The following is a 14100-nucleotide window of genomic DNA, read 5'->3' as shown; positions in this document are numbered from 1 at the left end:
GTGCGGGCACATGAAAAATTTATGTGTGCGGAGTCAACATAAAAGCGGGCAGGGCTAAATCTGCCGCGTAATGTGTACACTAAGGTGGAACGTGAAACTGGGGGCAGATGAAGGCGAGGACGGCATGTCACTGGGGGCAGAGATGTGGGGACATGAATCTGGGGGCAGAGATGGAGGGGACATGAATCTGGGGGCAGAGATGGGAGGACATGAATCTGGGGGCAGAGATGGGGGACATGAATCTGGGGGCAGAGATGGAGGGGACATGAATCTGGGGGCAGAGATGGAGAGGACAGAATACTGAGGGCAGAGATGGGGGACATGAGTCTGGGGGCAGAGATGGGGACATGAATCTGGGGACAGAGATTGAGGGACATGAAACTGGGTGCAGAGAAGGGGGGACAAGAATCTGGGAGCAGAGATGGGGGACATGAATCTGAAGGCAGAGATGGAGGGGACATGAATCTGGGGGCAGAGATGGAGGGGACATGAATCTGGAGGCTGAGATGGGGGGACATGAATCTGGAGGCTGAGATGGGGGGACATGAATCTGGGGGCAGAGATGGAGGGGACAGGAAACTGAGGGCAGAGATGGGGGACATGAATCTGGGGGCAGAGATGGGGGACATGAATCTGGAGGCAGAGATGGAGGGGACATGAATCTGGGGGCAGAGATGGAGGGGACAGGAATCTGGAGGCTGAGATGGGGGGACATGAATCTGGGGGCAGAGATGGAGGGGACAGGAAACTGAGGGCAGAGATGGGGGACATGAATCTGGGTACAGAGATGGAGGGACATGAAAATGGGGGCAGAGATGCGGGACATGAATCTGGGGACAGAGATGGAGGGACATGAAACTGGGGGCAGAGATGGAGGGGGGACATGAAACTGGGGCCAGATGAAGGGTGTATATGAAACTGGGGGAGAGATAGAGGGGGGATATATAATTTACGGGTGACTGTAGGAAGATTATACTGTGTGCGGGCACATGAAAAATTTATGTGTGCGGAGTCAACATAAAAGCGGGCAGGGCTAAATTTGCAGCGTAATGTGTACACTAAGGTGGAACGTGAAACTGGGGACAGATGAAGGAGAGGATGGCATGAAACTGGGGGCAGAGATGTGGGGACATGAATCTTGGGGCAGAGATGGAGGGGACATGAATCTGGAGGCTGAGATGGGGGGACATGAATCTGGGGGCAGAGATGGAGGGGACATGAATCTGGGGGCAGAGATGGGAAGACGTGAATCTAGGGGCAGAGATGGGGGACATGAATCTGGGAACAGAGATGGAGGGACATGAAACTGGGGGCAGAGATGGGGGTCTGGGGGCAGAGATGGGGGACATGAATCTGGGTACAGAGATGGAGGGACATGAAAATGGGGGCAGAGATGGGGGACATGAATCTGGGGACAGAGATGGAGGGACATGAAGATGGGGGCAGAGATGGGGGACATGAATCTGGGGACAGAGATGGAGGGACATAAAACTGGGGGAAGAGGGGGGACAAGAATCTGCAGGCACAGATGGGGGACATGAATCTAGGGACAGAGCTGGAGGGACATGAATCTGAGGGAAGAGATGGGGGACATGAATCTGGGGACAGAGATGGAGGGACATGAAACTGGGGGCAGAGATGGAGGGACATGAATCTGGGGCATAGATGGGGGGACAAGAATCTGGGGACAGAGATGGGGGACATGAATCTGGGGACAGAGATGGAGGGGACATGAAACTGGGGGCAGATGAAGGGTGTATATGAAACTGGGGGAGAGATAGAGGGGGGACATATAATTTACGGGTGACTTTAGGAGGATTATACTGTGTGCGGGCGCATGAAAAATTAATGAGTGGGCGGAGTCAACACAAAAGCGGGTGGGGCTAAATTTTCTGCGTAATGTGTACACTAAGGTGGAACGTGAAACTGGGGGCAGATGAAGGAGAGGACGGCATGACACTGGGGGCAGAGATGTGGGGACATGAATCTGGGGCAGAGATGGAGGGGACATGAATCTGGGGGCAGAGATGGGGGGACATGAATCTGGGGCAGAGATGAGGGGACATGAATCTGGGGGCAGAGATGGAGGGGACAGGAAACTGGGGGCAGAGATGGGGGACATGAATCTGGGGGCAGAGATGGGGGACATGATTTTGGGGACAGAGATGGGGGGACATGAATCTGGGGGCAGAGATGGAGGGGACATGAATCTGGGGGCAGAGATGGAGGGGACATGAATCTGGGGGCAGAGATGGAGGGGACATTAATCTGGGGGCAGAGATGGGGAACATGAATATGGGGACAGAGATGGAGGGGACATGAAACTGGGTGCAGAGATGGAGAGGACATGAATCTGGGGGCAGAGATGGAGGGGACATGAATCTGGGGGCAGAGATGGAGGGGACATGAATCTGGGGGCAGAGATGAGGAACATGGATCTGGGGACAGAAATGGGGGGGACATGAAACTGGGGGCAGATGAAGGGTGTATATGAAACTGGGGGAGAGATAGAGGGGGGACATGTAATTTACGGGTGACTGTAGGAGGATTATACTGTGTGCGGGCACATGAAAAATTAATGAGAATGGGCGGAGTCAACACAAAAGTGGACGGGGCTAAATTTGCGCCGCACATTTTGTCCCTCTTTCAGTTCTTCAAAAGTTGGGAGGTATGCTGTACTGTCTATATGGACACTGCACAATATCCCTTCTCCTGTACTGTCTATATGGACACGACACAGTATCACTTCTCCTGTACTGTATATATGGACACTGCACAGTATCACTTCTCCTGTACTGTATATATGGACACTGCACAGTATCACTTCTCCTGTACTGTACATATGGACACTGCACAGTATCACTTCTCCTGTACTGTATATATGGACACTGCACAGTATCGCTTCTCGTTTACTGTATATATGGACACTGCACAGTATCACTTCTCTTGTACTGTATATATGGACACTGTACAGTATCACTACTCCTGTACTGTATATATGGACACTGCACAGTATCGCTTCTCGTGTACTGTATATATGGACACTGCACAGTATCACTTCTCGTGTACTGTATATATGGACACTGCACAGTATCACTTCTCTTGTACTGTATATATGGACACTACTCAGTATCACTACTCCTGTACTGTATATATGGACATTGCACAGTATCACTTCTCCTGTACTGTATATATGGACATTGCACAGTATCACTTCTCCTGTACTGTATACTGTATATGGACACTGCACAGTATCACTTCTCCTGTACTGTATATATGGACATTGCACAGTATCACTTCTCCTGTACTGTATACTGTATATGGACACTGCACAGTATCACTTCTCCTGTACTGTATATATGGACACTGAATGCAGTATTTTAGTCTGAATTGTGGATGACATTGAATATTTCGATGGGGATGTGGATAATGGGCCGGGGCTTGCCTCCTTATGCATCGTGACGCAAGCCCCTGCCCACGTGGACGTCCGGAGTCCCGCCATACTACATTGAAATGGCCAACATGATCTGCATGGAGTGCGCCGGAGCCAGGGAGAGGTAAGTAACATTTTTTTTTTTTAATCCTCCCCGGGTCCTGGGTTTCCGATGGGTCTGAAAAGAGCTTAATAATTGTTCAAGGGTGTCCACAATGGGGCATAAATTCATGATCCTGTGTGCAATGGCCACTTGGGGCATATAATAGTTTGCGCAGGGGCCACTATGGGGCATAAATTTAATTAAAATACTTTATTTGATCACATGATACTTTGACACATTTTGACAGAAGGAGAACATTATAATGTGAAGATAGATTCATGGGTATATTACAATATGGGGGCATATTCAGGGGGATGTTATAATATGGGGCATATATAGGGGGATGTTATAATATGGGGCATATTCAGGGGGATGTTATAATATGGGGCATATTCAGGGGGATGTTATAATATGGGGCATATTCAGGGGGATGTTATAATATGGGGCATATATAGGGGGATGTTATAATATGGGGCATATTCAGGGGGATGTTATAATGTGGGGCATATATAGGGGGATGTTATACATGAGTCCCCCTTTGACAACAATAACAAAGGATTAAGTCCCGCCCTTCCTATTTCCGGTCGAAGATCTCTTTCCGGTTTTGAGAGTTTGCCATGTCTAGCAGGGGTATAGGCATACTGTTTTGTGGTTACGACGAGCCTGCTGCAGAACCTCATTTGCTAAATGCTATACAGTATATATATTCATTTGCCGAATGCTATATATATGTATAGCATTCGGCAAATGAACACTGATTCTGCAGCAGGCACGTCCTTGCTACGGGCAGGCAAGAGTTTTTCTCATTGGAATGAATAGTCCGATGTTAGACTCCGCCTCCTCAGACGAGCCTCTGGCAGAACCAGCGTTGATTGGCCAAATCACTGGCAACTGGCCAATCAACGCTGGTCTATTCATTTCAATGAGAAAAAGTCAACTGGTAACAGCATACTTACCTGCTCGTAGCAAGGACGAGCCTGCTACACAATCAGCCTTCATTTGCCGAATGCTATACACTGTATAGCATTCAGAAAATGAGGTTCTGCAGCAGGCTCGTCGTAACCCGAGGACCATACCCTGAAGTACATACCCAGCCCTGGTTAATTCACTAAGGAACAGGAAGTCTTCTTGCCGCCCTTCCATTGCGCATGTGCCAACCGGAAGTTCGCAGGGGGACTCATGTATAATATGGGGCATATAAGGGGGATGTTATAATATGGGGCATATACAGTATAGGGGGATGTTATAATATGGCGCATATTCAGGGGGATGTTATAATGGGGGGGGGGGGGGGGCATTATAAAATAGGAATTTCAAGGGGATATTCTTCTGTGTGGAGACCACAAGGTGTGTTATACTGTCTTGGAGCACAAAGGAACATGGCTGGGAATGGGTGGAGCCCGAGTAGGGGCGTGGCTTACTATACATAAATTCGGTAGGTACGTTGCTGCCGCACATTACGTCCCTCCTCCTTTGGAAGATGTAATTTGCTGAGGTCGGTGCTTAGTGGCGCCCCCTGTCAGGGGCATATTGATCAGCAGTGCACTGAATGTTTTAGTGGTACGATGGCCGGACTAGTGTCTACAAGGGCTTTGATGACTGGTTCCCTTGTTTAGGCGCCACTAGCCCCATTATTCCCTGCCATGACTTCCTCTTCCCTGTTTTCGACCATACACAGCATATACTCTACGCTTTACGGTTCCAGACTTAGAAAGAGAGAATGGTCATGTGACTGCTTACTTACACGTGCCTCTACGTCATGGCAAGGAGCCGTTTACGCGCTCTTCCGTCCTATAAGCAGCGAGCTCCTCCCTTCCCAGTCCGGTCACATGACCAGCCGTAAGCCCCGCCTTCCTCTCATCTCCCCGTCTACTTCCCGTTGTCTGAGGCGGTGATCGTGACAATGTAAGTACCGTGTGGTGTGTATTGTGCGGTATCTGTCCTGCATGTCGGACCGTTACCGCTATATCACTTTACGTGTGTATTGCGGGCAGCTGAACAGCTGGGGGTAACGTGCCAGGGTCTGCGGTATAACCATTTATTACCTAGGCAGTGTATAGCTGACCCCTGGCAGATCTGATCTGCACCATTCAGTCCGCCTTGTGTGACCTCAGGCTAAGGCACCGTTCACACTACTGTTTGCACTGCCATGTTCCTCCCAGCTGGTACACTGACCCATTATTTTCTATGGCTCCCACATACACTCATTTATTATTATGGGTCCTGTGTATACAGCTGTGAGCCTGTCTGTGTACGGATAGTAAAGGGGTAGTCCGGGTTTTTTTTTTTTCTTGAGGATACACCATAAATACCTGATCAATAGGAGGCAGACAACTGGGCCCGTTCTGTAAACAATATGGGGCCGGTAGCAGAACGCTGTGTCCGCTGTACCGCCGCCCGGGACCTTCACTGAGCAGGACTGGACAGCGCTTTCTACTTCCACCCCCTTATTATATACAGGCAGCCGCTCTATATACAGGATCGCTCCCTCCTCCGATTAGATATTTAGGTTAAAATAGAAAAACGCCTGGACAACCACTTTAATGGAGGTCCGTGGAGGACAGGAGATGGCACAGCCGCCACTATAGGCCGGTGGATTTGTTTGTGCCCGTTTGAAGGAGTAGGAGACATTCAAACTCATGTTAAGCATGTCCGTTAATCTCATCCATCATAGGGTAAGAGCAGAGCAAGGGTCGCTGATCCCCCTATGCTCAGGACAAGGGACAAATGTCCAAACATAGGGTGTCTGATCGCCAAAAGTTCCCCTATAGCATCCTTATGCTTGCCGTGCCAGTGCACTTGTGTAATTGGTGCTCCATTATACCTGTATGGAGCTGGGGGCGTTGCTGGAGATTCCAGTCCTGGCAGCCACTGGCCATGTAAGTGCACTGGTGCTCAGTTCACACTAGGTGTTAGGGGAACCCTTGGACCTCCTGATCGCTGGGAGACTTGGCCATCAGTGGTCGGACACTGGGTTTAGTTTAAAAGAACTGCCAGTCCCCATTCTAGTCAGTACTCTGGCTCCATTGGTGTCCAGTATTTTAGCTATCTATTTATTTGTTGTTTTACCAGAACAATGGACACCTCAATGCTGGTGTGTCCTTATCTGCTGTGATCACTTTTTATTCCGTTTTTTTGGGGGGTGAGGCAAAGTAGCAAAAAAACAAAAAAAAACAACTATTCATCCATTTTAATTTATTTACCCTCAATTGCTGTCACTGTACAGGACCATGTTTTTATATTTTAACCCATTCCCGCCAGTGACCCTTTTCGATTTTCGCTTTTGACTCCCTGCCTTCCAATTCCTAAAATGACAAGTTACCTGTATTTGATGCGATGTCGGGGGGGGGGATACCAATTTTATATAACCCCTGGGTGAGAAGGGGTTAACTGAGCTCCTGGCCCAGAGGGACCCGCAGTGCAGATTTTTAAGTTAACCCCATGCCAGTTCATGCCGCAGATTGTCACCATAGACAGGAATACCCATCACATTGGCACTATAGGCATTAACTAGTCACACTTTGACGTGGATTTGCCAGCTCCTGGCACTAGATTTCTGTATTTGACCCTATGGACAGAGAAAGCAAGACTTGGACAATTTTTTGGGTGTTCGGGTGCTCCGTTTTACCCTTTGTTGCCCTATTGTGTACAGATCAAATGCTCATTCCTAGTTTTGTGAAAATATGGTTCATCTAGTCATCTTTGTTCACACATTGGCCATGTGCGGCCAGCTTTGAGGATGGATGCCCGCTCTGTCATGGCTCCGAGGCTCTTGCGCATATTAATAATGGTTTTATCAATCTATCTTCATACAGGAGGCAGCAGGTCTGAGCATCTGGGCACTTGTTCAGTTTCCATGGTAATTTATCCAGGATTTTCCCAGTCATTGGCAGAATCCTAAGCTCTAGAAAGCGGGGCATCCTGCCATGTGTCCACCTGCTGTTGTGTCGTGTGCTCCGTCTTCTCATCCCACAATGATCTACGTCTCATTTTATCTGCAGATTCCTCTTCCTTCTTCTATAGGATAGTGTCATAATGACCACCCTGGACGATAAGCTGTTGGGGGAGAAGTGTCAGTACTACTATAGCAGTAGCAGTGACGATGAGGAGGACAGCGATCAGGATCGGAAGATACGGGAAGGCAATGTTGGAGAATCTGATGGAGGGAAGGAAGGAAGCGCAGTCAACACAGGTAACTATATCATTATGGGTGTTGCATTGGTTCATTATGATGATGCTTTCTCCAGGTCTCAGGCTTTATACACTTGCCACAGCTTCTTTCTATATGTAAGAGCACAAAGTCCCTAAGCTGTGCTTTTTCCGTATTGGCAATTGCAATGTATATCCTTATGTGTTGCATGCTGGTGGATATGCATCTAAGGACTTATTCAGGCAGGCACCTTGGTAAAATTGGGTTAAGACTAGCACACCTCTCATGAGACATGATGATATCCTTCAAATTTAACATGTTTAGAGGGAAAAAAGAATACATTGGGAAACGCTGCGGTAACAATATGATCCATGTAGTCATATGGGGAAGGCATGTGGTCCTAGCCTTCTCCTGGTCCTGTTGTATAGTACATAGATATAGGCTACCTTATCTATAAAGGGATTCTCCCACAACCAACATTCATCAGCACTCCACAGGGTAAGTGTTACGTGTCAGGTTGCTGTGGCCTCGCTTGCTGGGAATCCCAATGATCATTAGACTGGGGGGGATCCAACCACAACTGCAGTGTGGAAGAGTCTATGAGATTCATGGAGACAAGTGAACACTGTACATATGTGTTAACCCAATGATTTATCAGGATTCACTATAGAGTATCAGGTAGATGTCAGAGCCGCTCGCAGTATGCGGGAAAAGTTGAAAATTAGAGTTTTCAAAATGTTTTTTTTTTTTAAGATTTCAATATTGATGACCTGCCCTTAGGATACATTATCAATAACTTTGTGTAGAGTTCAGGTAAGCACCGTGACCTCTTTACTGTATACCAGGTACATTATATAGCAGTTCTTCAGTCAGTTAACTGGTGGGTGTCCTAGAAATCTTGATAAGCCATTAGTATTAGGGTAAGTTCACACGTGGGTTTTTGGTCCGGAACCTGAGGCAGAGGCCGCCTCAGGTTCTGGTCCAAAATACGGGTAGCTGCGACTGGATGCCGGTGCAGTGCACCGGCATCTAGTCGTGCACTCTGCTCCGGATTAGGGCCAATGAATGGGCCTAGTTCGGAGGAGGGAGTGTCTTCAGGCGGATGTCACGAGGCGAATCGGCCTGAAGAATGAGCACCTCGCTTCTTTTTTCTGGGAGCCGGAACAAACGGCTCCTGGAAAAAGAACTGACCGTCTCCCAGTGATTTCAATGGGAGCCTTCTTTTTGGTTAAGATTTTGAGGTGGATACAGCCTCAAAATCCTGACCAAAATACCCTGTGTGAACTTCCCCTTATAGTCTGGGAACACTGCCGCTGTTTCTATCAGATCTGCATTTGCAAAAAACATATCTAGCAGAGCACAAATTCAGTTTCAGGAAATTCCATCCCAGTGTTAAAATTTTGTGTCCGTCTTTGACAAATCTGGTTGTAATTTGTTTAGGTCCTAAAGGTGTGATTAATGATTGGAGGCGCTATAAGCAACTGGAAAATGAGCAGAATGAGGAGCAGAAGAGGGAACTGGAGCAACTTGTTAAAAGGCTGTCTATGACGTGTAAATCTCAGCTCGATGAGGAGAAGGACAAACAGAAGCAGAAAGAACTAGAAGAAAAGCTGCACGGGAAGGTAAAAACAAAGCATCTTTAGTCAATTAGTCATACCTAGTCGATTCAAAAGATGGCAAAATAAACCCCTTTACCCAATTGTAATAAACTTGTCTCAGCAGGGGCAGCCTGCTGTCTCTTCTTCTCACTTCCTGTATTCTTCAGCAGGCTGAAGGGAGGCGGCTTTGACTGTTTGATGGACAGTATGAAGTACCTCAGTAGCTATAGACATTGCCTTTACCGTGAGAGATTATTTGTTAGTGTTTTATACTGACCGCCAGATTGGAGTCGGGAAGGAATTTTTTTTTTTTTTTTTTTTTTTCCTGAAATGGGGCAATTGGCATAAGCCTCATGGGGTTTTTTGCCTTCCTCTGGATCATCACTGTAGGGGACTGTAGGGTTATAGGCTGGACTTAATGGACTGATGTCTTCATCCAACCTCATCTACTATGTGACTATGTTATGATTACTAGAAATCTGTAATAATGCAGATAAATAACATGCACAGTAAATGTATATTACATTACACAGGGTTGGAGACAATGGACTTGTCGTAAACTCAATGTTATCTTTGTGTTCACGTAGAGAGATGGGGGTTTTTATGCTTTGTTTTGTTTTTTTATTATTAGATGTCTATGCAGGAGTACAATATGCACCAACAGGATGATGAAGACTTCTTAGAGCAATACAGAAGACAGAGAATTGAGGAGATGAAGCAGCAGCTCTGTCACTCGCAGGTTTACAAGAAAGTATTTGACATCAGCAGCGGAGAGGAGTTCCTGGACACTGTAGATAATGAACCCAAGAACACCCTGGTGATAATACTCATCTATGAGGACGAGATTCCAGGGGCAGAGGCTGCCAGTGGTAGCATCATGTGCCTGGCATCCGAGTATCCAGGGGTGAAATTCTGCAGAGTAAAAAGTTCCCTTCTTGGAACCAGCAGTAAATTCACCAAGAACGCCCTGCCGGCGCTGCTGGTCTACAAGTCGGGGGAGCTGATCGGCAACTTTGTTCGGATAACAGATCAACTTGGAGAAGATTTCTTTGCTGTCGACCTGGAAGCGTTTTTACACGAGTGCAGCTTATTACCAGAGAAGGATCTTGTGCGCACGTCTATCTGTAACCCGTCCATTCAGTGCTATAGTGATGATAGCGACCTAGACATAGACTGAATGAAGAACACCGCTACTCCCTGACATGTATATAGGTTCTGCTTTGTTTATACGCTAATTTATAATAGTTTATATGATGGCTTAAATATGGTGTCACCCGTTTTAGCAAAAGGTTTTCAGTTACTTTAAGTTCAAATACATTATTGACTTTCAGATATGTTTCATGTGTCGTTCTTAGGACTGTCAAGAATAGTGGAAAATGTACTAAAGATGGTCGACAGTATCATATCAGTACTGTAGAGTCGGCGGGTCAAATCACTAACTGCGACTTTTGCTGCAACTCAGACTCCAATTATATTTATAGGACACCAACATATTATGTAGCACAGGGTTCATGTACAGATAAGGATTGGTTCACACTTGCCTTCCGCTTAGAATAGTTGGAGAGAAAAGTCCTGCAAGCACGACTTCTCTCACCACCGATTTCAGGTGGAAACCCAGCGGACCCCATTATAGTCTAGGGGTAGGGAACCTACGGCTCTCCAGCTGTTGCAAAACTACAACTCCCAGCATGCATACTTGCTCTGCTGTTCTTGGAACTCCCATGGAAGTGAATGGCGCCTGTTGGGAGTTGTAGTTTCACAGCAGCTGGAGAGCCAAATGTTCTCTACTAGAGATGAGCGAGTACTATTCGATACGGCCGTTTCGAATAGCACGCACCCATAGGAATCAATGGAAGTGGCTGACACGCAGACTTTGCCGGCGGCTGGCTGCTTAACCCCCTGTGTACCGGCTGCGTCCATTCATTCCTATGGGTGCGTGCTATTCCCTACCCCTGGTCTAGCGGATAGGGTTTCTGTTTTTCAGGTTCCCAAGCGGACAGAAACCTGAATGCTAGTGTCAATCTAGTGTAAAATGACAGTGTAATAAATCAATTCAAACAATCGGCGAGACCTATCTGCTCACAAGAGCTTTCAATCTATGAGGTAGACGGGGGGTGAAAGAAGAGATACAAGTGCTTAGAACAGTGGGACCAGATCTGACCCCTCCATAAATGACTTTTTTAAAATGACGTATCCGCCTCAAAATCCTGATCAAAAAGACGGCTCCCATTGAAATTAATAGGAGCCGGTCAGTTCTTTTTTCCTGGAGTCAGAACAAAAAGAAGCAACATGTGGATTCGCTTCACGACATCCACCTGAAGACGCTCCCTCCCGACTAGGCCCATTCATTTGGGTCTAATCCAGAGCGGAGTGCAAAACTGGATGCCGGTGCACTGCACCGGCATCCAGTCGCAGTTACCTGTATTCTGGACCGGAACCTGGTTCAGGACCAAAAAACCCCATGTGAGCTTACCCTTATGGACACACTGGTGCGCAGCTTACCACAGCACAAGTCATCTGAGCCCTGTCCTATAACTAGCTTTACATCATCACATGACCATGGACCGATTTTTATCTACTAAAAGTAAACTGAAGAAACGACCGCAAGCAGATATCTAGAAAACTGTGAGGAATCGGACTCCATGTGTTAACGCTTTTTTAGTGGTCGTTCTCTATGTTGTGCTGGTGCTTCGAACGGACCAGAACATCAAAAGGGCGACGTTAATGTAAACCTAGTGTAAGGCTTAGGACTCTTAATGTTTGGATGCTTGTAGGTCATGGTGAAATAACTACATTAGCGCATTACTTTATTTTTAAACCATATCATGTGATAGATGAGAAATCCAATATGCCAATATTCATTGACTAAAAGTTAAAGGGATTATCCATGATTAGAAACACATAACTATTTTCTTCCAAAAAACTACGCCATACCTGTTTACTGGTTACGTTCCTGTACTGGAGCTGAGCGTTCGCAGAGTTCTGGACTGGTTCCACACCGGGTCACGGATTTGTACCAACCTCTATGATCTCACAAGTAGTTTGCTGTCCAGTGGGGGCTGGTTTTACTATAATAAAATGGCTATAATAAGCACAGGGATTAATCTATTAGTTTTTATCCCTCTATGATCACGCATGCAAAAAGATACTGCAAGTACATTACTGCTTCCATGGCATCAATATAGCAGACATCACATGGCCTGTAGGGAATATCATTTTCCATAGCTACATGCAAGCCTTTCTATGGCAGCGGAACATCAGGGGAACTAGAGGATAGATAGATAGATAGATAGATAGATAGATAGATAGATAGATAGATAGATAGATAGATAGATAGATAGATAGAATAGATAGATAGATAGATAGATAGAATAGATAGATAGATAGATAGATAGAATAGATAGATAGATAGATAGATTAGATAGATAGATTCGAGGGTTATGAATGATAACCTGTTTCCCTTAGTCCAAACAGCAGCACAACAGATGGGGTATTCCTGCCCCTGTGTGCGGTTTAGGACAGGTGGAATTTTAATGAAATTAATTATAATAATTAACCCCCCCTATAAGAAGGTAAGAGGAACATCCTCCCCTTGTGTTAGTTATAAAGTAAAAAATAATAGCAAATATAGGGAGGGATTCTTGTGCTGCTGTTTGGACTAAGGGAAACAGGTTATCATTCATAACCCTCGATTCCCCCACATCCAAACCGCAGCACAACAAATGGGGATGTAGCGAGATAACCCCTAGGGAGGGCCCCCTCGGCATACAGATGACAAAACATTTTGGCCGAAGGCGGTAGCCTCTGACCCTTTAAGGTCTAAACGGTAGAGTTTGACAAAAGTAGATTGAGACTGCCAGGTAGCAGCGTAACAAATATGCTCCAAGGCGACCGAGTGTTTTTCCACCCAAGAGGTAGACATTGCCTAATGGAATGGGTTTTAACAAAATCTGGAGGAGTAAACCCCTGAGATACAAAGGACAGCTTTATTGCTTCCTTGAGCCATCTACATAATGTGGGTTTCTAGATCTTAAACCCCCTTGGATCTAGGAAACTAGTAAGTTTTTCCTCCTTCCTAAAACTCTTAGTATGTTCTAGGTAGATATGCAAGACTCTCACTAGATCTAGAGTTTGCCATTTATCTTCCTCAGGAGAGGAGGGAAAAGGAAAAAAGACAGGCAAGGAAATAACCTGACTCAGGTTAACATAGGAGAGAACCTCAGGCAAAAACCCCAGCAAAAATCTTAACTGAACCCGATCAGGGAAAAAAGTTGTGTAAGGCTCATGGGCTGACAGAGCCTGTAATTCACCTACAAGTTTTAGCTGATGTTATTGCTAAAAGCCATCTTAACGGACATAAATCTTAGGTCTGCTTCCTACATTGGTTTAAATGGAGGAGTACAGAGCCCCGCTAAGACAGTAGAAAGGTCCCACTGGGGAACCAGAGATCTTATAGAAGGCCTCAACCTGGTTGCGCCTTTCAGAAACCGGGATGTAAAGACATCCTGTGATAAGCGCCTGTTCAGGCAGGCAGACAAGGCGGACACCTGGACCTTAAGTGTGGCAGGAGTAAGGCCTTTATCCAAGCCGTCTTGCAAGAATTCCAACAGACATTGTGTGGATGGATTATCATGAGACCTTTGTTTGTCCCTACACCAGGACTTGAAGGTGTTAAGAACTCTGAGATAAGCCTGGTTGGTAGCAGGAGCTCTAGAATGAGCTATAGTGTTCCGGACGGCTGAGGATAACTCTTCTAGTCCAGGTATGGACCGGTCAACTTCCAGGCTGTCAAGTTGAACCTCTTGAGATCTTGGCA

The 14100-nt window shown here is 46.4% G+C and overlaps 1 protein-coding gene across 1 annotated transcript; it reads left to right on the top strand.

The window, feature by feature from the left end:
• The first annotated feature begins 5360 nt into the window (after positions 1-5360).
• Positions 5361-10614, top strand: PDCL (phosducin like). The gene is made up of 4 exons (XM_075260072.1): positions 5361-5441; positions 7538-7728; positions 9127-9308; positions 9916-10614. Exons 2-4 carry the CDS (start codon positions 7572-7574, stop codon positions 10459-10461), a joined length of 885 nt encoding a protein of 294 aa, XP_075116173.1. The 5' UTR covers positions 5361-5441; positions 7538-7571; the 3' UTR covers positions 10462-10614.
• Positions 10615-14100: the final 3486 nt, after the last annotated feature.

The sequence above is a fragment of the Leptodactylus fuscus genome, chromosome 11, assembly GCF_031893055.1.
Source record: "Leptodactylus fuscus isolate aLepFus1 chromosome 11, aLepFus1.hap2, whole genome shotgun sequence".
NCBI lineage: Eukaryota > Metazoa > Chordata > Amphibia > Anura > Leptodactylidae > Leptodactylus > Leptodactylus fuscus.
Note: the sequence above shows the minus strand (reverse complement) of the source record. Positions and strands in the feature narration are given on the sequence as shown.

Coding starts and splice junctions, on each gene's coding strand:
- PDCL (XM_075260072.1), top strand. CDS start 7,572: ATGACCACCCTGGACGATAAGCTGTTGGGGGAGAAGTGTCAGTACTAC. Junction 7,729..9,126: donor AGGAAGCGCAGTCAACACAG/GTAACTATATCA, acceptor TAATTTGTTTAG/GTCCTAAAGGTGTGATTAAT. Junction 9,309..9,915: donor AAGAAAAGCTGCACGGGAAG/GTAAAAACAAAG, acceptor TTTTATTATTAG/ATGTCTATGCAGGAGTACAA.